The sequence below is a fragment of the Pongo pygmaeus genome, chromosome 5 (assembly GCF_028885625.2).
Source record: "Pongo pygmaeus isolate AG05252 chromosome 5, NHGRI_mPonPyg2-v2.0_pri, whole genome shotgun sequence".
Lineage (NCBI taxonomy): Eukaryota > Metazoa > Chordata > Mammalia > Primates > Hominidae > Pongo > Pongo pygmaeus.
The window spans coordinates 20,787,848-20,809,615 of NC_072378.2; the positions used below are offsets into that span (position 1 = coordinate 20,787,848).

The 21,768-nt window shown below is 36.2% G+C and overlaps 1 protein-coding gene across 4 annotated transcripts in view; it reads left to right on the forward strand.

Moving 5' to 3' along the window:
* The window catches only part of CDKAL1 (CDK5 regulatory subunit associated protein 1 like 1), a 701,044-nt gene that overhangs the window by 224,268 nt on the left and 455,008 nt on the right, over positions 1–21,768 (forward strand). For all 4 annotated transcript variants that reach the window (XM_054490535.2, XM_063665866.1, XM_063665867.1 and 1 more), the window contains exon 7: positions 2,748–2,796. In XM_054490535.2, coding sequence (XP_054346510.1) covers positions 2,748–2,796 — 49 coding nt within the window. The remainder of the gene's footprint in view (positions 1–2,747; positions 2,797–21,768) is intronic.

The following is a 21,768-nucleotide window of genomic DNA, read 5'->3' on the forward strand; positions in this document are numbered from 1 at the left end:
TCTTGTTTTCTGTAATAGGTATTTGAAAACATTCATTCTGTTATTGTTTTATGATATGCTTTCTAACTCTTAGCAGATGAACTTCCTGCTTACTTTACTGAGAAAAATTGAGGGCAACAGGTGGGAATATGCTTAGATTCTCCCTGACCTCTACAAGAGTACTAGCATCTTTTCCCATGCTTTACCCCTAACCTCTTCTTTCAGGAGATGAAGAGTTGGCCCTTTTCTCACTCTGACTTGTTCTCTATTCTTGTTTTAGATTTTGCTCGGTCTACTTCCTGAAGATCATTGCTCCATCACTTGTTTTTCAGTCTACAACTCCTTTGCCTACTGCCTTTCTCTGCTCAAACTGCAAAAAAAGAAATAAATAGTTGCTTGTACTAACCTAAACCAAAATATAATATATTCAGTATTCTCTAGCCATCAAGAGTCTTTCTTCTCCTTCCCTTTCTCCTCAGCTTTTTACTAAGAGTAGTCAAATTAACTCTGTTTTCTTACGTATAATTCATTACTACTGAACTCACTGCTTTCCCTAAGTTTGATTCCCGTATTGTTAAATCAAACATATTCATTTTAGTCTGTATACTTACGTCTCTGTAGTATTTGGCACTGTTGGTCACTTCCTTCTCTTTGAAATCTTTGTTCTGCTGGCTTCTTCAGTCACATTCTGTATGGAAGCCACATGGGCTCTTATAATAAAACCAGGGCCTAATGGTTCCATTGTTTCCTGGTAGATGCATCTCCAGTTAGGTAGGTCTGTTGGGGGCTGAAAACCTAACATTGTCTGAGATTTACTTGCCTTTGGCAGTTTCTCAGTAATTATTGTTGCTGCTGCCATCATGTTGGGCTGAGTGGTCAGAGGCAGAATAGAGTTCAGGTCTGCTCTCACAAGCCTTTCTTCATTTTCTGTAAGATACTGAGACCAAAGGAATATTTTTAAGATAATTACCATTTCCTTCCTTCCTTCCCTCCTTCCTTCCTTCCTTCCTTCCTTCCTTCCTTCCTTCCTTCCTTCCTTCCTTCCTTCCTTCCTTTCCTTCCTTTCCTTCCTTTCCTTCCTTTCCTTCCTTTCCTTCCTTTCCTTCCTTCCTTCCTTTCCTTCCTTTCCTTACTGTGTTGCCCAGGCTTGAGTGCAGTGGCGTGATCTCAGCTCACTACAACCTCCACCACCCATGTTCAAGTTATTATCCTGTCTCAGCCTCCTGAGTAGCTGGGACTAAGGCATGCACCACTACACCTGGCTAATTTTTGTATTTTTAATAGAGATAAGGTTTCACCATGTTGACCAGGCTGGTCTCGAACTCCTGACCTCAAGTGATCTGCCCCCTCCTAGGCCTCCCAAAATGCTGGAATTACAGGCAGAACCACTGTGGCCAGCCAGCCGTTACATTTTTAATGAAGTTTTTAAAATAGTTTCCTCTTGTCTCAGTTGAGTTCATTGCAGCATTGTATAATAATGAAAGAATAGAAATTCTTTCATCAATAGAGGTATGGATGCGTGCATCACATCATGGTACATCCATACAGAGAGATAGTAAGGTGAATGAAACAGACCTATAGACTGACAATATATAGAAAAAACATCAAGGCACAGGTGTATTTTATACATATATGTAACCCCCACCAAAGACCCCGGGACCTCACTGTGTTGCCCCAGCTGGTCTTGGTCTATTTTGTATATCTATTTTATATATTTATTTACACACACACACACACACCCTCTAACATTTGTAAAAAAAAAGGATAAAACTATAGAACAGACCTATATGTAAATGTTTGATGCCAGAAAATGTCATGGTATCTGCTCATCACACTATTATTAGTGGTTTCATCTGAGGAGTGGAAATACAGGATGAAAGATGTTATGATTTCTTTCAACTAACTTCCATTTTATATTCTATTTTGTTTGACTTTTTTGTGATATTTCTTCTGTAATAAAACAACGGTAATTTAAGGACTTTTAAAGAAGAATCAACTTTGACTTATTCTTTTTTTAGCTTTTTGAATCATAATATTACTTTGCTGTTTTCATTTTCCTTTTAAACTCTAGCCATGCTTACTCATTCTCAGTGGGCTTCTCCAATCATAATCCTGTTTAATCATAACCCCAGGAGTCACCCTTTGTTCTCTAGGAAGCATTCCTGCATCACTTGGTCTGATTTTATTACCTTTCCTCTGTGTTCCCATAGGAAAGCTTCCTTAGTCTCTGCTGTATAGAACAGAAGCTGTATTATTTGACTTTGTATTTCATGGACCTGAGTACAGTACCCAGCACATGGTAGAAATTCATTAAAAGGGTTTTGAGTATTAAAATAATAAAGATAGAATTTGGAACAGATCTCCTTAATACTAGCATGTTCTTTTTGTGTAGCTTGTCATTTTATGCCATTTTTTTTCTTGAAGCTCTGTGTGAGAAGACATGTGTTAATTAAATTTAAGTTTCTGTCTCAGGATATGTTGAGTATATGTTGATAGGCTATCCTAAAACAACTCCAGGCAGTTTATTTAAATGCAATATGATTTCTTCAGTTATCATTGGAGGACAGGAGGGTGATAATTTCATACTTCATTGTAACACAAAATATTAATATAGGATATTTTTTATAGTATCTCCAAATACATTAAAGGAAACCTGCATTGATGTGCTTAGAAAATGTGTAACATTGACTCAAGCATAAGGATAAACACAAATTTTGCTTCTCTGTCTAAATTACTTGTCTAATCTTTTTTTTTTTTTTTTTTTCTAGGTTCAACAGATAGATCGTGTTGTAGAAGTTGTGGAGGAAACAATTAAAGGTAATCATTGAAAGTGAGATAAATAGATGTATATATTTTCTGAACTACATAATAGAAACACCACTCAGTTAACTCTTGCCAGGCATCTTTATAAAAGTTATTGTTTTAGATATAAAACCATAAAATGTTATCCTTGGCTTCATGAATTTGCCAATCTAATATTGGAGGCAGGCACTTTGCTGTATATTTGTTTGGCTTATAAATGAATCAGGCCAAGAGCAATGGCTTACTCCTGTAACCCCAGCAGTGGGAGCTGGGGCTGAGGCTGAGGCTGAGGCTGGAGGATTCCTGAGGCCAGTAGTTTAAGACCAGCCTGGGCAAGATAGTGAAATCCTGGGATCTCTGGGGGAGAAAGTCAGCTGGATGCTGTGGTGTGCACCTGTAGTCCCAGCTACTTAGGAGGTTGAAGCAGGGGGATCACTTGGGTCCAGGAGTTCAAGTCTGCAGTAAGCTATAATCATGTAACTGCACTCCAGCCTGAGCAACACAGTGACACCCTGTCTTTAAAGAATAAATGAATCAGGTCGTAGTTTTTGTTTTTTTCTTAATATTATTTTATTTTTGTGTAAAATGAATTTAGTTTGAATTTCAAATTGAAATAATTTAATCAATTTTAAGATAAAGAAATTGGCTGGGCACAGTGGCTCATACCTGTAATCCCAGCACTTTGGGAGACTGAGGTAGTTGGATTGCTTGAGCCCAGGAGTTCGAGACCAGCTTGGGCAACATGGCGAAACCTCATCTCTACAAAAAATAGAAAAATTAGCTGGGTGTGGTGGGGTGCTCATGTAGACCCATCTACTCAGGAGGCTGAGGTGGGAAGATTGCTTGAGCCTGGGAGGTTGAGGCTGCAGTGAATAGTGATTGCACCATTGCACTCCAGCCCAGTTGACAGAGCAAGACCCTATCTCAAAATAAATAAATAAATAATAAGGAATTTTTTATTTGTACATTTTGTTATCAGATAATTAGGTTGTTTAGTAAGTACTTTTAACAGTAATAATTTTGATCTTATTCAAGGTGTAATTTTTATAGTTACACTAAAAATTACACAAAGAAAGTAGAATTAAGCTTTGGTTATTTTGTTAGCCGACACTCACTGACATGGATTCTTATTGAAGTCACTGTGAAATAAACCATCTTCAACTCTGTGGTATAATTTTAAATTTTTAAAGGCTTTTTCCGGTGTTAGATTAGCACAAATGAAAACCAATAATGTGATACTGAAACATTAAGTGAATTGAAAGTCTCACTTAAGTACTGTTTTGTTGTAAATGAGAAATTTATATTTTTTAAAAAACCATTTAATCTCCACCTGCCAAACTGGAAATTTTAATGCAGCACTTTTCCTTCTGGGTGGTGTCTACTACTTTCCACATGCTTCTGTTCATTAATTTTGAATCATTGCTTTATCAGAGATGATCACAGAATCAATTTCTAATGAGATTATGAGAATATGAGAATGAGACTATACCTTAATCTTTTTTTATTATTTTTTAATTTTTAAAAATTATTTATTTTATAAATAGAGATGAGATTTTGCTATGTTGCCCAGGCTGGTCTCGAACTCCTGGGCTCAAACGATCCACAAACCTTGGCCTCCAAAAGTGCTGGAATTACAGGCATGAGCTGCCATGCTTGGCCCTTAATCTTCTTTTGGTGTTCCAAAATAAATTGAAATATCAGGATTAAAAATTTATAGCAATGATAATTTGAATGTTTTTACAAACTACTTCAACTCCATCTTGGAGAATCCAGAAGTACTAGCATTTATTGTGTACTTACAGTGTGACAGCCACTATGTTAAACACTTCACCTGGGTTAAGTCATTTAACCTTCATAATAGTACTGTGAAGTGAAGTGGGCATAAATATTTTCCTAATTTTGCAGAGGACCAAGTTGAGACACAGGTGCATACAGCGAGTAAGTGACAGCATTGGGATTTGAATCCAGGCAGTCTGGCTCCAAAGCCTGTATGTTATACTGTGATTTATACGATACCGTTATTTCTTTGCTCTCTCTCAGCTGAGATTCACTACCTTAAATGTTATTTGATTGAGCGTCTTAAGCAGTGATTTAAGATACTTGAGGGCATTGTTGCCTTGTTCCTCCTTTGTCTTAGGTACCAGTTATATACTGGCCACTCAATAATTTTAAAAAAAAATTAATGATGATGAAGAATATAGGAGAAAATCTAAGTGATCTTGGTGTGGCGTGATTGTTTAGATACAACATCAAAAGTATGATTTATGAAAGAAATAGTTGCCAAGTTGGATGTCATTAAGTTGAAAATTTTTTGCTCTATAAAAGACACTGTCAAGAAGATGGGAAAATAAGCCACAGAGTGGGAGAAAATATTTGCAAAATACACATATGATAAAGGGCTATTATCCAAAATATATGAAGACCTCTTAAAACTCAATAATAAGAAAAGGAACAACCCAGTTAAAAAATGGGCAAAAGACCTGAACAGACAATTTACCAAAGAAGATATGCAAATGTCAAATTAGCATATAAAAAGATGTTTGACATCATATGTCTGTCATTAGTGAATTACAAATTAAAGTAGCAATGCAATATAGTGCTATGTTAAAACTATATACCTGGTACGATGGTCAAAATCCAAAACATTGACAACACCAAATTCTGGCAAGGATATGGAGCAACAGGAACTCTCATTTATTGCTGGTGGTAATGCAAAATGGTACAGGTACTTTGAAAGACAGTTTGGCAGTTTCTTAAAACTAAACACAGTCTTACATCATCCAGCAGGAGTGCTACTTGATATTTATCCAAATGAGTTGAAAAGTTATGTCTATACAAAAACCTGTACACAGTGTTTATAGTGGCTTTATTCATAATTACTAAAACTTAGAAGCAAAAAAATGGCCCTTTAGTAAGTGAATAGATAAAGAAACCGTGGTACATGCAGACAATGGAATATTATTTGACACTAAAAGAAATGAGCTAAAAAAACCATGAAAAGACATAGAGGGACTTTAAATGCATACTATGATGTGAAAGACATCAATCTGTAAGGCTACATACTCTGTGAGTCCAACTAATTGGACATTGTGGAAAAGGTGAAATACTGAAGGAGTAAACGGATCAGTTGGTGCCAGTGATTAGAGAGTAGGGAGGGATGTGTAGGCAGAAAACAGAAGATATTTATGACAGTAATTCTATTCTGTATGATGCTGTAATGGTGGACAGTTGTCATTATACATTTGTTCAGATCCTTAGAATGAACAACACCAAGAGTGAACCCTAATGTAAACTGTGGACTCTTGATGAAAATGATGTGTCAGTGTAGGTTCATTGATTGTAACAAACGTACCACTCTGGTGTAGGATGTTGATAGTTGGAGAGGCTGTGTGTGAAGTGGGGGCAGTGATGTATAGAAACTCTGTACTTCTGCTGAGTTTTTCTTTAAATCTGAAACTACTCTAAAAAATAAAATCTATTTTAGGAAATTAATGGTAGTTAACAGTGTGCTCAGGAGTTTGCCAAATGGCTTGGAGAGATAAAATTTCTATGGGAAATCATACAAGACCTGTTACTCCCAGGCTGAGTTAATCATGGATAGCTTCTTACTGATGAGCGTGGACTTGAGTGGATTTACTGGAGAGATTGTGTTTGCATTTAGCTATGAAAGTGAGTTGAAGATGAAGTTGAAGGGGATATTCATTGGCAGGTTTGATTAGAGGATGGGAAGTTTGATAATTAAGTCTTCATAATGCAACAGGAGAATTTTTTAGGTGGAAGGAATAATTTTGATAGCTTTCCTTAGTTTGCATATCAGGAAGCTGAGCTGTGAAGGAGTTACATGATGTTTTTGAGATCTCTTAGTTAATAGAGAACTGTGCCTGTCAGTCAACTTCTGTTCTTCACTTTCTATTTCTACTGCCAGTACTTCATTCAGACAGCATATGTCACTGAAATAATGTGGTTTTTACAGCAGTTAGCCAGTTGTTGGTTGTCTTTCAGCAAGTTATTTTTCTGAGGCTTAGTTTTCTCAGCTTAAAATGGGCAGGATTAAATGGATAAGACTTTTGAGGTACATAGAACATATTAAGGCATTAGTTCATGTTAATGCTTACCTCTTACTTCCTCCTTAATATAAGAACTGCTGGAATAATCTAACTGATCTTTGCCATCAGTGACTCTCCTTTCAATCTGACTGCATATCCTGCTACCATTAACCTGGGATTATTTTACTTTCCTGTATGTATACTCTCACTGGTGCCTCTTACCCACCAAATTAATTTGGGACTTTCTACCATTTTCACTTCTTTTGTCCATGAATGCTATACATTATACCCTTTGCTCCAGCCAACTGTGCTGCTTAATGTTTCTTATATATTTTTTCACTGTGCTTTACATTTACTTTATGGTCCTCCACAGAAGTGGATATCTTCTGTTTGTCCTTCCAGATCTATTCTCCATCTTGATCTGTGTCCGTGGAGGCTGACCTATATGGATTGAATCAGTAAGATTCTTGCCATCTTATGTCCAGTTAGATTTAGCCAATTGGAGGATGTGACAAGAGAGCAAGCTAAGAGTATCCATTCCCGTCTCTCCCTCCCTCCCTGCCTATTTTGGGTTGGTTGCTTTCCTTACCCTAAGGTCACAGCTCTTGTCTGGTGACCCTCCCTGTTTATCTTTCTCCAGGTTTCTGCAGCTCTTCTCTTCTGTGCCTCTGGGATGGAAACAGCACCCCATTGTTGCTAGCCTCAGAGTACCACATTGTCTGTTGGTTTTCCTAACCCTGCCCAGATTTTAGTAAATCATTCCTTTATGAAAATCTTTTTAGTTATGCAGTGAGCCATCTGCTTTGCTGGTACCCTGATTGATAAGAAGTTAGCTGTGGAGAAGCAAGGCTCTGCCCAGAAGGGCCAGATGGAATACCGCCTGACAAGAGGATTTTGCTATAACCCTCTTGTTTCCACATTTGATCCCTGTTGGGCTCTCTTCATATCTCATCTTTGAAGGGGCTTTAGATATACAGCCTCTGTCACAGCCTGTTTGCATTCTTCTTATTGCTGCTTATGTTACACCAAGTAGTATTTTAAAAACTGTTCTAATAAGGTACATTGATACTAAAAGCATTTAACTCTATTGTAATTAACATAAAACCATAAAAGCTTGTTTTCATTTATCTGTCTTGATTGTATCAAAATGGCAAATTCTTGATAAGTTATTCCGAAATGGATCTTCATCATGTTAATAGCGACAAGAAAACTCCATTCATTTGTGGTTTTGGTTTCAGGATGTATGAAATTATAATGAATTTAGGATTTTTTCTTGTATCACTTTGATAATTTTATAAGGTGTGGAACTGAATGTAAGGAAAGAAATACAGTGTCTAGTGGATCCACATTCATTTCTGTCTTTTAAAAATATTCATACATACCTTAGTCTTGGCTCATATGGTCATTAAAAACTTTTTTTTGTATGAAAACTATGAAAGCAATATAAATCTGCATTTCTTCCAAAAAGAGTATGTGAAATCTTCTAAACAAAATATCATTAAAAATAATCTTATCTTTGTGGAAAGATAGTCTAATTGGATATCTTATGACAAATTATTGCAAATAAATTTTACCTATCAACATTAGAAAAATGTTTGTACCATTAAGTCGTGTTTCTTCACCAGTCAACCTCTGTTGAGATCCCCATTGTAATTAATGTTTGCTGGTATTTCTTTCAGTTAGATTCCAAATGCCTCAAGTGGTGGTAATTTAGGGTTTTCCCAATGTGGTATATAATTTGCAAGTTTCACTGATTTTCTGTTTTTTCCTAAGTTCTCAGCAATTGATGCCATCTTGCACTAGACTGACCTAAATTCCCAGAGTACGTCACCAAGCAGCTTTCTTATTTAAGACATTGCTACTAATCTTTACTCTGTAAGGTTTTGTACTTTGCATGTGGTACTTATTTAGAACATAAACTGTTCATAAGTTGAGACTGGGAAACAGTACTGTATCAAGTGTGGTTTGATCAGTGTGAGTGACTGAATAACCACCTTACAGAGCTCAATGCAGACTTACTTGAGGATGTTTTCCAAACTCAATGAGTAGGTGATTGAGCTTAGACATGTAGCATGGTATGTCTGGGAGGGTATTGGACCACAAAAGCACATCTGCTTTTTCAATAGTTGCATTTCAATAAAATAATTTTTATTGATTTTTAATATGCGCTTTGAAAGAACACTTGCATGCATCCTCTCATTATATGTAATCTCTGATACAGTTAGTATAGTCTGAATGTAGTGGGAAAAAGTCTGTGGATTGCCTTACATATTAGGAATACTTTCCAGTCTCATTGGTGTAAGTAAATACATGATAACTTCTACCTTCTAGTAAGTAAAGGAGCCAGGGATTTATTACTTTATTTAGTTTTTTTCAATGAGCCTGTTTGTTTTAAGTTTGTGAATATAGTAAAGTTAACTTTACTATTTGATTACAGTTTGGTAACTTGCATTTCCAATTGTAAAGGTAATGGTTACATTCTTAAATGCAGTCAGTTTATCTGTTTTGCTATCCTCTTTTCTTTATATCTCCTTTAGTTTCCCCACGTTAACAATAGGATTCTAGCTTTACTTATTTGTATTCTGTACATGTACATACGTTATTTCTAGGATGAACTCCTTGTTATTCATTCTCTGTCTCTTAGATAGCATTTTTCAAACCATAACATTTTCTTAAAAATAAGAGTAGGCTAATTTCTTTATGGCCCCAAACAAAAACATTCTATGATAAGACTTGTAGCTGATTTTTTACATCACTTCATTCTATACCTTGGTTTAGAATAATAACAGAAAGGACTTTGTAAGAGAAACCAGCATGTGTTGTCTTGTCTGTATTTCTGTAACTTTATAACTGTATTGGCCAAATTATCAGTCCTGTTTTTAGCTACATGCATACAGAGCAGCAGCAGTGTTTATCTACTACAAAATATGTAATAGATGCTCTAGAAAAAGTCTTCTTTAAACATTGTAAATGGTCAAGTTCACCGGGTTTTTTTAAATGAAGATAGTAAGTAACTTTATATTTATCAAGTATTTTTAGCCATTAAGGCTTTTAGAACACAAATGAATGCCTAAATGAATCCCCCAAGTGGATTCTGCTGCTTTTGGTGGCTTCAGAATGGTCTTATATGCTTTTTGTTCATCTTAAATTTAATTATACAGCTTTAGCGTATTTATCGCTTATATTTCCTTTTCTGCTCAAAGATGCATTTTTTTAAAATTATTTGAAGCCACCTTTCATCATTAATGGAGTTTATTTATATGAGGACTTGGGTATTTCTCTAACTTTTGATTTCTTAATTCTGGGGTTTTGGTGGGGTGAGCTGGTGCATAGTGTTGAATAGTTCAAGTTGATAATCATATTGTAGTTTTCACATAATACACTGTTACAGTGGTTTACTAGATTTGATTGCCGTAAGCAAGGAAAGGAAATTACTTTAGGCTTGAACCTCACAGGCTTCCCATGACCCAACCCTTCTGCTAGTAGTTCCACTGACCTGTCCAGTATAGTATCCCCATCTTTCCTTGTTTAACTATTAACAAGGACTTGCCTACTCTTAAATTACACTTACACATTATCTCTTGTGAATCCTGGTAGTGTTTTGGCAGATTTCGTGAAGGTGAGACTACAAGTATTGTCAAATCTCTAAAAATGTATTATCATTTAGACTTTTGTGAAACTGTTAACATGCGCAAATATATGTTTGAACATCCTTGCTTTTACATGTGTATTTTAATCATTTTTATTTCTGGTACTTAATATTTTCAGATATGGCAATTTCTGATTCCCAGTGTTCTTGTTTCTCAACCATATTAATTTTTCTTAATACATAAATAAATAAATAATATAAAGCATCAATCCCAGAAAGAATTTGTATTATACCTAAATGTTATAGTATGTACTCCAGTAGGAGTTATTTAGTGAAAAAAAAAAAAACCACCAAGTAGATCAATTAATCATATTTTGAGGCTTCCATACAAAATGTTCACTTAATGTATATATTTTAAGAGTTTTAATATACTTTAAAAGACAAAAATAACATTTTTTCATTTTGTATTCTTCCTTTATTATAACTAACTTTTAAGAGAATTGGCAGTTGCTACACTGCCTTTATACACTGCACACGTATCATGTGCTTTATATACGTGACTGGAGAGATTTTATTCTTCATTAGAGAATGCACTATTTTTGATTAGTAAAATATAGTGTGAATAGATGAGACTGTAAAGTTAGAGAAAAAAATAAATACCAGCAGCTTCATTGCATTTTTCAAATGTGGGATAAAGTTGTAGGTTAATTGTGGTATTTTCTGTTTTGCTTTGATTATTCTCAGCGCAATAGTAAATTGTATTGTATTGGTAATTCTTCTTTAGTACTTTATAGCTGATTTCCCTAAAATTAGAAATATAAAATAGAGACCAGGTCATGTTAGAAATACAGTATCTAAAGCTTTGATAGGACATAGAAATTATCATCTTCAATTTTTTTTTTTAAAAACAAAGGTTTTATTGTTAGGAAAATAATTTATTATGTCCCAGTCAAGTGAAAACTGGTACCACAAAGTAAAATGACGGCTCAGATGTAGGTAGAAAAGAAATTTAAATCTGACTTTCTCTTTTTCTTGAAAAATTTTATTTGATAATTGGAATAATGAACTCAATTAGGTGTGATAAACTTTTCTTTAGTGATGTTATGGATCTTTTCTTAGAAAATCTAATATTGATAATAATTGGTACAGGATTATTCCAATAATGTTTAATCAATTTGAACATTTATTTCTAATATTTGGTGATTGGCACATTTTTTCTTTTAGAAGTTCATTCTGTAACACATTATGAAGTATACAGCAGAGATGTAGCAATTACTTTGGAGACTGAGAGACTAAATACCAATTTTGCTTATTAATTTGAGGGAGAGAACTCACTTGGAGACTCTTCAGTTAGGATATCAACCCTGGATATCCTCTGGATATCTGGATATTTTAAAGAAGTTTATTTCAGTGCTACCATTTTATAACAAAGTATGCATTGTATTGAGTAATAAAGAAATAGTAATTAAAATGTCCTAATAAAGGATGCTTTCTAACATTAAATCTTTATTGTAATTCTGAAAATTAAAGTGCACCATTTCTTGAAGCTGTGCTGAAAAGTCAGCTGCTGTGTTGGGTGCTGTTGGGTGCTGCTGTGAGAGGTGAGAGTCCTTGATTGAGACTATGAAGAGCTGTGTGCAAATGCCTGTTTGTACTACTAACAATGCCATCTTTAACAGCCCATACAACCTCATTGGTTCTCAGTTTCCTGAGTTGCAAATTGTATCACATGGAAGGTCACTTCCACTCTGAAATTCTTGAAGTGCATGCGTCTGTAATATCAAATTGAGTTTCAGAGTCTGTCATTAGAATAGTTTTTGGCATTTTAGATAGTGATCTCTAGCAGAAGTTAATAGAATGTGACTAGCCTTTATCTCGCACCCCGATTTCTATATGCCAGATTTTACTTTTTCTTTCCCTGTGCCTTCCTTCTTACAAAATGAAGCTGAAGACGTTTGTGGCAGAGGTACCATGCATTTTTGTTTGGTGTACCTCTATATTTTCTAGTGAAGAGGGTCTTTAGTAGTGCCGAGTTCTTGGACTCTTTTGCTTTTCCTCCATTCAGTTGTAATGCGGTTCTGGGCAGTGACGGGGAGCATGCTTCCCAGTGTTACTCAAAAACATTGTGCCTCTTTGAAGGAGCTTTCGTTTCTACCCAGGAGCATGTTTATTTTCAGGACTTCGAGAGAGGTAGTTTTAGTCTTGGTAACTTGGTTTGCTGAGGGAAAAAGTGATTTGAGGGGATTTAATGTACGTAACATTACCTAGAGCAGTGATTCTCAAGAATGTTTGCTGGGAGAGGGATGGTGGCTGAGAGGACCCATGACCTGAGAGGGGAGATGGCAGGCTGCTTAATCCAGACTATTGGGAAACTGGGAGCTGGGGAGTTGGCCCTGCAGCCACTCACCTAGATTCATTGCCATGGTAAGCCACTGTTCTAGACAGGTAAGGATCATATCACTCAGGCGTCCTGAGGTGGAAAAACAGCCTTGGCTCTCTGACATGGCCCTGAGCACATGTGCTTATACTCACCCAGGACCATGGACGGTTCCAGGTTCATTACCTATGCCTTTTTCCCCTAACTCACACCCGGGAAAGTACATCACAATGCAAATGAGTGACTTCACAGGGGTGACCTTTAATCTACTTTAATTTATATATTTAAGATGTCATTCACAAACTTGTTTTCATCTTTTTTTTTTTTTTTTTTTCAAGACAGAGTCTTGCTCCGTCGCCCAGGCTGGAGTGCAGTGGTGCCATCTTGGCTCACTGCAGCCTCCACCTCCCAGGTTCAAGCGATTCTTGTGCCTCAGCCTCCTAAGTAGCTGGGATTACAGACATGCACCACTATGTTTGGCTAATTTTTGTATTGTTAGTAGAGAAGGAGTTTCACCATTTTGGCTAGGCTGGCCTCGAACTCCTTGCCTCATGTGATCTCCCCCGCCTTGTCCCAAAGTGCTAGGACTACAGGTGTTGATCATCATTATCAATGCAATTATTTGTGACCTATTTCCTAGCCCTCCAGAGCTTTTAAAAGAAATGGGATCTGACTTTAACTTCTAGTGTTTGAAAGTTTTAAAAAGTCCCTTGCCATCTTGCTTTTGAGAAACGTCATTAGCGCTGTATGTTTTGATAGGAGTACAGTTGTTTAATTATGGTAGTAACTGTAATTAACTTCTGTCTAGCTCTTTGTGGCTTACCCTTTTCATATACATTAATTCATTTCTACTCCACAGGAAGCCTGGCATTACTGATTATGCAGCCAAGCAGCAATGTACTATAATTTAAAACCTAGTCCCCTTGTTCCACATACCCTCCTTTCTGTTCTGTAAAGCTGTTAATATTGAACAGACGGAAATGAGAAAGTGAGGCCCATTTATTATTTTCTTTTCTGATACCTGTTGTTTAAGATCACTGCTCACTTTTTTTCCATGTTCCCTTTAGATCTTCTCTTATATATTTTGTTCCTTCATGTGTCTTGTTTCCTCTTTGATCTTTTTAAACTCTTTTTTTTCTCTTTTATTTGCTGTTTTATTTTGTGCCAACATAAAACATTCTTTTGTAAGGAGTTAATAAAGATACGCTTAATTTTTTAAAGAAAATTCTGAGTAGACTGTTTGAGTCATACCATGCTATAAAAGGTGCTTAAATTGGAAAATGAGTGAGTGAACGTATTCCCTAACTGTAAGCAACCGATAAAAAAGCCAGCCAAAAAAAAGCAAATGAAAAGATTCTGTAGAGAAAATTCTTGTGTATGTGTTGTAAGAATAAGTTTTGAAAGTTTTAATGTAAAACACACTTTGTATATAGAGTTTTTACTGTCAAATGGTTAGGTCAAAAAAATCCTGCGATGTTTTTTAAGGATATGTCTTAAATCTTGTATTCTCAATCCTAGTTATGTATTTAGGCCACATGAGTTTTGCAGCTGTAACCAGAAGTATTTTAATGTTCATAACTTTCAATCTTTAACAGTCCATGCCCAACACTGTCATTTTTAAAAATTAAATTTTAAGACAATGTTTGATTAGTCTTTTGACTAGAACTAAGAATCTCAAGCCCACATAATTTCTACTTCATACATTATTTTTAGGAGCATTTTCATTTTTGAAGGCGTGGTCTTTCACCATGGGGCCCCTTCCTGCCAAGTCTTAATAAATCTTTTAAGTGAAATCCAGTTAAAGTGATAGGCTTTTAACTAGCTTGATTTTAAGAAGTGGAAAATCAGTCAAAAGCAGGAATTCTAGGAAAAGGTACTGTGAAATAGATATAATCATGTATATAATTTGTGTCCTGCTTGCTCTGCCTCCCAGACTTCAGTGTCACCTCTCCCTGAAGCCTTCCCTGATTTTCCCTGGGAGAGTTGACCACTCCCTTGTGGTGTCTCTCTGTACTTAGAAACATCTGTCAGATCATCTCTGACACGTCCTTCCACTTATTTGTTCAACAGTCTGCCTTCCTCGAGACCTTAAGTCCCTTTAAGGCAGAAGTCAAAGTAGTGGCTCAAGATAGAGAAGGTTTTAAATATTAAAAAGTAATATTTCATACATGCTTCGTTTTCTAAGCTCATCTATGGTATTATGGAACTTTTGTTTCAGTTATGCATGTACATTAATACAGTGACTTACAATATAAAATGTACATCCTCTTTGTTTTAACTACATTTTTAAACTTATTTCACTCTTGCCATTTCTATAGAAAGGCAGTGATAACACTTATCTCAACGGGTTGAGGACTAAGAGAGTGAATTTGAAGCAAAGTAAGCTCCAGGGGCCTCCTCTCATTTAGATTGTATTTATGCTGCCTACAGTACAAGATTATTCAGTTCTTGATTGGAAGTGAAATGAAGGTCAGCAAGGTCAGAGAGGCATTTTTTAAGATACATATATGGGAAAATTCCCCAGCCTTTACAGCTTCTCATCTCTTCTGTCACACTTTATGGTGGCTTGAGTTGAATTAGCACGAGGAGACTTGACATTTTCATTTGTGATTGAAAGTCAGTACAACATAGTTTGGATGTTTGTCCCTTCTAAACCTCATTCTGAAATGTGATCCTCGCTGTTGGAAGTGGGGCCTGGTGGGAGGTATTTGGGTCATTGGGGGCGGTTCCCTCATGAATGGCTTGGTGCTGTACTACTGGCCCAGAGGGAATTCTCACATGAGTTGGTTGTTTAAAAGTGTGTGTTATCTCTCCCCTTCGCATCTTTTCTTGTTCCTACTCTCCCCGCATGACAGGTGGGCACCCCCTTTGCCTTCTGCCATGATTGGAGGCTTCCTGAAGCCTCACTAGAAGCTGAGCAGATGCTGTTACCATGCTTCCGGTACAGCCTGCAGAACCGTGAGCCAATTAAACCTCTTTATAAATTACACAGCCTCAGGTATTCCTTTATAGCAGTGCATAAAATGGCCTAATTCAGTGGGACTCTGAGCTTCAAGTTTAAAAGTTAACTGTGGCTTACAAGTTCCTTATGTCTTGTACATTTTATTGTTCTCATTTTCCAGCAGCTTGAGTGCTGTCTTTTGTAAGGTCTGCTTTGCTTTCATCACTGGCTACAGTATCTTTGAGCATACAGGTTTGAGCATGAGAAATCATTATGTTCTGTATTGTTGCTGTGGTTGCTTTACATACAGAAACAGAAGCGCTCATAGCTTTATTGCTGTAAATATCAAAGGCTTGGAGCCATTTAATAAATTTAGAATTCAGGAGAGTCTGTTGTAGCAAGACAGCTAATGATCTGAAGAGTTCTACTAAGGGTCAATACTAACGTTGAGTTATTGACTTGGGACTGCTTTGACTTTTAACTGTTTTGATGTACATTTGATTTGGATTCTGAAAAAATAAATTGACACCACGTAAGGCTACTCCCACTGTCATAAAAGACATATCTGCTTGCAAAAGATATAGTAATTAAAACATAAAATTAAATACTTACTGTAATTTGCCCCAGAAGGTATCTCCATTCGAGTAAAAGGACATTTTGCTTATGCAGATTACTTTGTTATACGTATCCTTTGTTTAATGTAACTTAATTATTAGTTATACCACTGATAATGTCCAAATGGGAGAAAAAAATTGCCTAAGAACATTCCATTCCAATAAATGTTTTCATCTTTCCATGTTCTTTTCCATAATTCTTGTCCATACATAAATTTTACATTGTTAAGATTATAGAGTAGGTACTTTTTTGTACAACAGGAGTTTTGATATTAAACAATTCTCAGATTTCTAGGGATTTAAACTGTGTACTGTGATCTTACCTTAGCCTCCTCCCCAGTCCACCAGATAAGGTGTTGGAATCTTCATGCTTTGTTAAACTCTGGAAATGCACCTTGGTAACATCAGTACCTTAGTGGGCTCTCTACTTATACGCTGGTTTATACTTTGAGTTCTGTATTTTTGGACAGTCTTTTCTCATTTTAATATCTTTTTCTAGGTGTCATTGCTCTCACTAACAAACTCTTCATACTTGCTGAAAAAGGAAATTATTTAATCTCAGTAACAAACAATTAGAGCTTGAGTTGTAAAGATTCTGTGTTTTTTAATTAATTCTACCATTTTGTTTTCCAATCTAGACTTGTGGCAAAGCTGCTGCTTCCATTTAACCCAGTTTCCATGTTTTATATTCTTTTCTTCTTTTAAGATGAAATATTTCAAAGGAGTGTCACACTTTAGTGTGAATACCTACCTTTTTTTCTTCTAAGAAGTACCTGTGTATGAGGAATGATATTGAATGGAGTAGAGACAAACTTTGACTATACTTTTGTTGTTCTTTGTAATTGAGTACTTAAAATGCCTATTAAGGACACTTTAAGTGGTAACTATGAACATTTTGTAGAAAAAGATTAAATTGGGCACTTTTGTATAATATTCTTAAATAAAATTCAAATTGATGTGATCAAATTTAAGTGAGAATTGATATGTACAGTACATTTATTTACTTATTTATTTTTTATTTTTATTTTTTTTGAGATGGAGTCTCGCTCTGTCACCCAGGCTGGAGTGCAGTGGCGCGATCTCGGCTCACTGCAAGCTCCGCCTTCTGGGTTCACGCCATTCTCCTGCCTCAGCCTCCCGAGTAGCTGGGACTACAGGTGCCTGCCACCACGCCCAGCTAATTTTTTGTATTTTTAGTAGAGATGGGGTTTCACCGTGTTAGCCAGGATGGTCTTGATCTTCTGCCCTCATGATCTGCCCGCCTCGGCCTCCCAAAGTGCTAGGATTACAGGCGTGAGCTGCCGCACCTGGCCCATTTATTCATTTTTTAAAAAACTTTTTTGCTTGAATTTTCTGCCAGCCTTCTGCCCTCTGCCCTCATCATCGTGTTGGATTGCTTCACTAGGAATATTTCCAGCAGGCTGACCCAGAGCTAGGGTTCAGACAAGTCTTTTCAGTGTGTACTTAATAAAACCAAATTTGTGCAAGGTGAGACCAGTCATCAAGAGATAAAAAATAAAACCAACAAGCCTTGGCATGAGTCCTCTCTGGTGGTAGTGGAGGTGGGTGGTCACATATTAAGAGAACAGTGAATGGCCTTTAAAATTAGATGGAGTGAATGAAGTATTGAAGAAAAGTCGGGCTTTTTATAGAGCCTTTAGAAAAAAGTAAAGGGAAAAAATAAACAATAGGAGTCCAAGTTGCCAGATCATTGGTATTTCTGTAATATGAATGATATTTTAAAGCTCGTATGTGCAACCCACTTTAGAACGTGAGAACCAAACAGAGAAGATTGGTTTGTGTGTAGGAGCGTAATTTAGTTAATAGATATATTTTGTAGCTAGTTATGTTTCTATCACTCAATTAATATATGTCTTTATGTTCAGGGAGTTAGTTCTTTTCTATTTGTGAATGACCTTTATGATTGGCTTCCTGATATGCTGACAGGCCGGGCTTTCTAGTATATGTGGGTGGGATGTTTTCCCTCGGTTCTAACACTGTCCAATGCAGGTAGCACCATGAGATTCAGAAAACATTTTTGTTCTTGAAGATCGATAGACAGCATTGAACATTGATTCAACTAGTGTAGCAATTACTGTACAAATAATATACAGTGCCTTGGTTTCTCTTCTCATAAGCATTTCAGTATTATGCATTCAGAAATGTGCACACAGCAGTGAATTGTATCAAAAGCTAGCTTTTTGGTTCAAATTTTTACAATGTGTAATAATTTTAGTTGGTAAAATGGTTTAGTAACATTCTTTAATGGATTAGATCAAATGTAAAAACCAGCATGGAATCAGGTTTTGTGGCTGATTTATAAATAACTGCTGAAAACCTCAGGGCTTAAAATTGAATTTGGTTTTAACAGGGTTGAATTGTGTCTGACACTTGTACGTAACAACTCAGAGAGATGTTTATTAGAGAGGGTTAGTAAGCCCACTGAGACATATTTGACCATTATTTAGAGGAGGTGAAATGTGAATTTACATTAAAAATGGAAAAGATAAAAGATCTCAGAAATATAACATTTTTGAGTATGTCTCATTCTAAATATATGCCAGTCTTCCTTTCTCATCTTTTTATTAAAGTTGCATATCTCTTTTAGTCACTTTACATATTTATCACCATCTCCTCACTGGCCTCATGTCATTATCAGTTGATCTTGTCACACTGAGCGTCATCTCCCCATCTGTTCCTATTAATATTTCCTCCTTTAATTTCTTATTACATGGGATTGAAATGATATAAAAACTCACTCCCTTTTTCTTTTCTATATTGTTTTGCTTTCTTTCTTTTCTCTTTCACTTCACTCAAGCCAAAAGGCTGATTCACAGTAGTCACAAAATAAACCAGTGCTCAGTGAGCAGCCACTCTTTTTCCATCACAGTGCTAGGCCTCAATGGCTAACGAGAAAGGATCAAATAAAGAAGGAATGTGTGAATGTGTAATTATGGTCTTTGCCTCATGGTCCTTTCATAAGTATAGCATGTTCATTTTCAGGACAAATTTGCTCCAAAAATTTGCCTTTTACCTTTCACATCTCAACTCCTTCAGCATGTTTCCCTGGTCCTGAGCCCTTGTTCTCTCTCCTTTTCTTTCCAAAGACTTGCTTCCTTTAAGACATCTCTTTCAGTTTTATTCTTTATTCTCATAAGTTTTAGTTTGTTTTAGATGGCAGCAGTATTGATAACTGCATGTAAAATAGATAGTAAATAGTATTTATATTTACTATATGGTTTATGGATTTAAGGAATTAATTTGAAACAGCAGTTCTGTTTGAAAGAGGATTCTAAATGAAAGGGTATATAACAAATAACAGTTTTGTTCTGCTACTCATTTTTAAGCAAATAATTGTTTTATTGTTGAAATTCCCTCCTTTCATCTTTGGCCAGATATAACAAGTGACTGTTACATTATTTCCTACTTTGTCTTTAGTGTGCTATAGTTTTCAATTAAAAAAAACCAGACTATTGTTAGGTCTGCTGCTCTTTAATGAATCATTGGATCGGAAAATAACTCATTATATCATCAGGCAGAGATACTTTCCTTTATTTGCATGTAGATAGTGAAGATGAATAATTTATCAAATGTTATTAGTGTAGGCTGCGTATTACTGGAGTCTCAGCAGGATATAATGAAATTTGTCTCATGCAAGTATGAAAATAGCATACCTTTGCATAGTCATTATTGAACTCTTGGCATCTCTTGAAGAACTATTATGTTAGCATGCCAGTCTTGCTCACCTCTTCATTAACTGGGCTTTTGATTGGAGAGTTTAACTTATCTTGAAAGTCTGTGGAATCCAACATGCCAAATGCTTGCTTGACTTTAGCATGTTTCTATATCAGAGCATAAATTTTCAGCACGAATAAAGTACTAAATGTTTCTTATTAAAGTGAGTAGTGCAAAGAGGCTATGACTGATGGTTTTATTACTTTTGGTTGTGAAAAGTTGTGCCAGAGATATTTAAGCAATAAAGCTTTCTGAAATGACAGGCGATGAAACATGTATATAACTACTTAGAATCTTAGAGCTGTACTAATTATGTATTTGAACTTATTTTAATGATTGCTTTTTAAAAGTTGCATTTAATATGCTTCTGTCATGATGGCATGAGGAGGTCAACAAACCTTCTTCTCAAAAGCAATGCTAAAGCTGCACAAGCAGTCAAAAGCAAATCATGTCAGTACTCTGGAAATCAACTAAAAGCATTCAACAAACTGAGAAGTGTTTATTCATGAAAAAACTGAACTTTGGATAAAAACAGTGTAAGTCTGTGGTATTTATGCTGGGGCTGCTCCATTTTCCCTCCTCTACTTGGTGGGCAAGGTTGCAACTAGGGCAAAACAGGCCATGAAAGCCAGCAGCTTCTTTGCTGCTCCCGTGACAGCTCAGTGGATTTGGAGAACTGTCAGGTACAGTGGAGATTTTGATGGCAAGCAGTAGGGAAGGTCTGCGGCTCTACTGGACTGAAGTTACTGACCTGTTTGGTGCAAGCAATGGACAGATGGACTAGCCAGGGTTTTAGCAGGGAATTCTGGGAGCTGAGCTAGCGCTATGAGGCTTGTGAAACTCTCCACATACCTTGAGTTAACCAGAAGTTGTTTCTTCTGCACATGCAGCAGAAACTGGAATGGGCTTTGTAAGAAATATTGAAAGTTTGTCAGGCAGAAAAGAAGAGGCACTGAATGATAACTTGGATTCCAAGGAGCAGTGCAAAATGCTAGAAATGGTATTTATATGAGTAAACATATTTTTCACATTTTCATTATTATAAAAAAACATAGGCCAGGTACAATGACTCATACTTTTAATTCTAGTACTTTGGGAGGCCAAGATGGGAGTATCACCTAATCCCAGGAGTTTGAGACCAGCTTGGGCAACATGGCAAGACCTCATCTCTATAAAAAAAATTTAAAAACACCTATAGTCTCAGCTCCTCAGGAGGCTGAGATGGAAGGATTGCTTGAGTCCAGGAAGTCGAGGCTGCAGTGAGCTGTGACTGTGCCACTGCACTCCGGCCTGGACGACAGAGTGAGACCCTATCTCATAGAAAACAAAACGGAAAAAAAATATACAATTACGTAAAAAGCAATAATTATAGTACCATATTTTTAGCTTTACATGAGTCTCCCCTTAACCATGAAAGATACATTCCAGGATCCCCAGTGGATGCCTGCAACTATGGAGAGTACCAAACCCTGTATGTACCATGTTTTTTCCCATACATACATCCATAACTATGATAAGGTTTCATTCATAAACTAGGCACAGTAAGAGATTGACAACATTAGTGAGGAAATAGAATAATTATTACAATACACTGTAATAAAAGTTATGTGAATGTGGGGTGTCTCTCTCTTCCTGTCTCACAATATCTTGTTATACTGTCCTGTGGGTAACTGAATCCGTGGAAA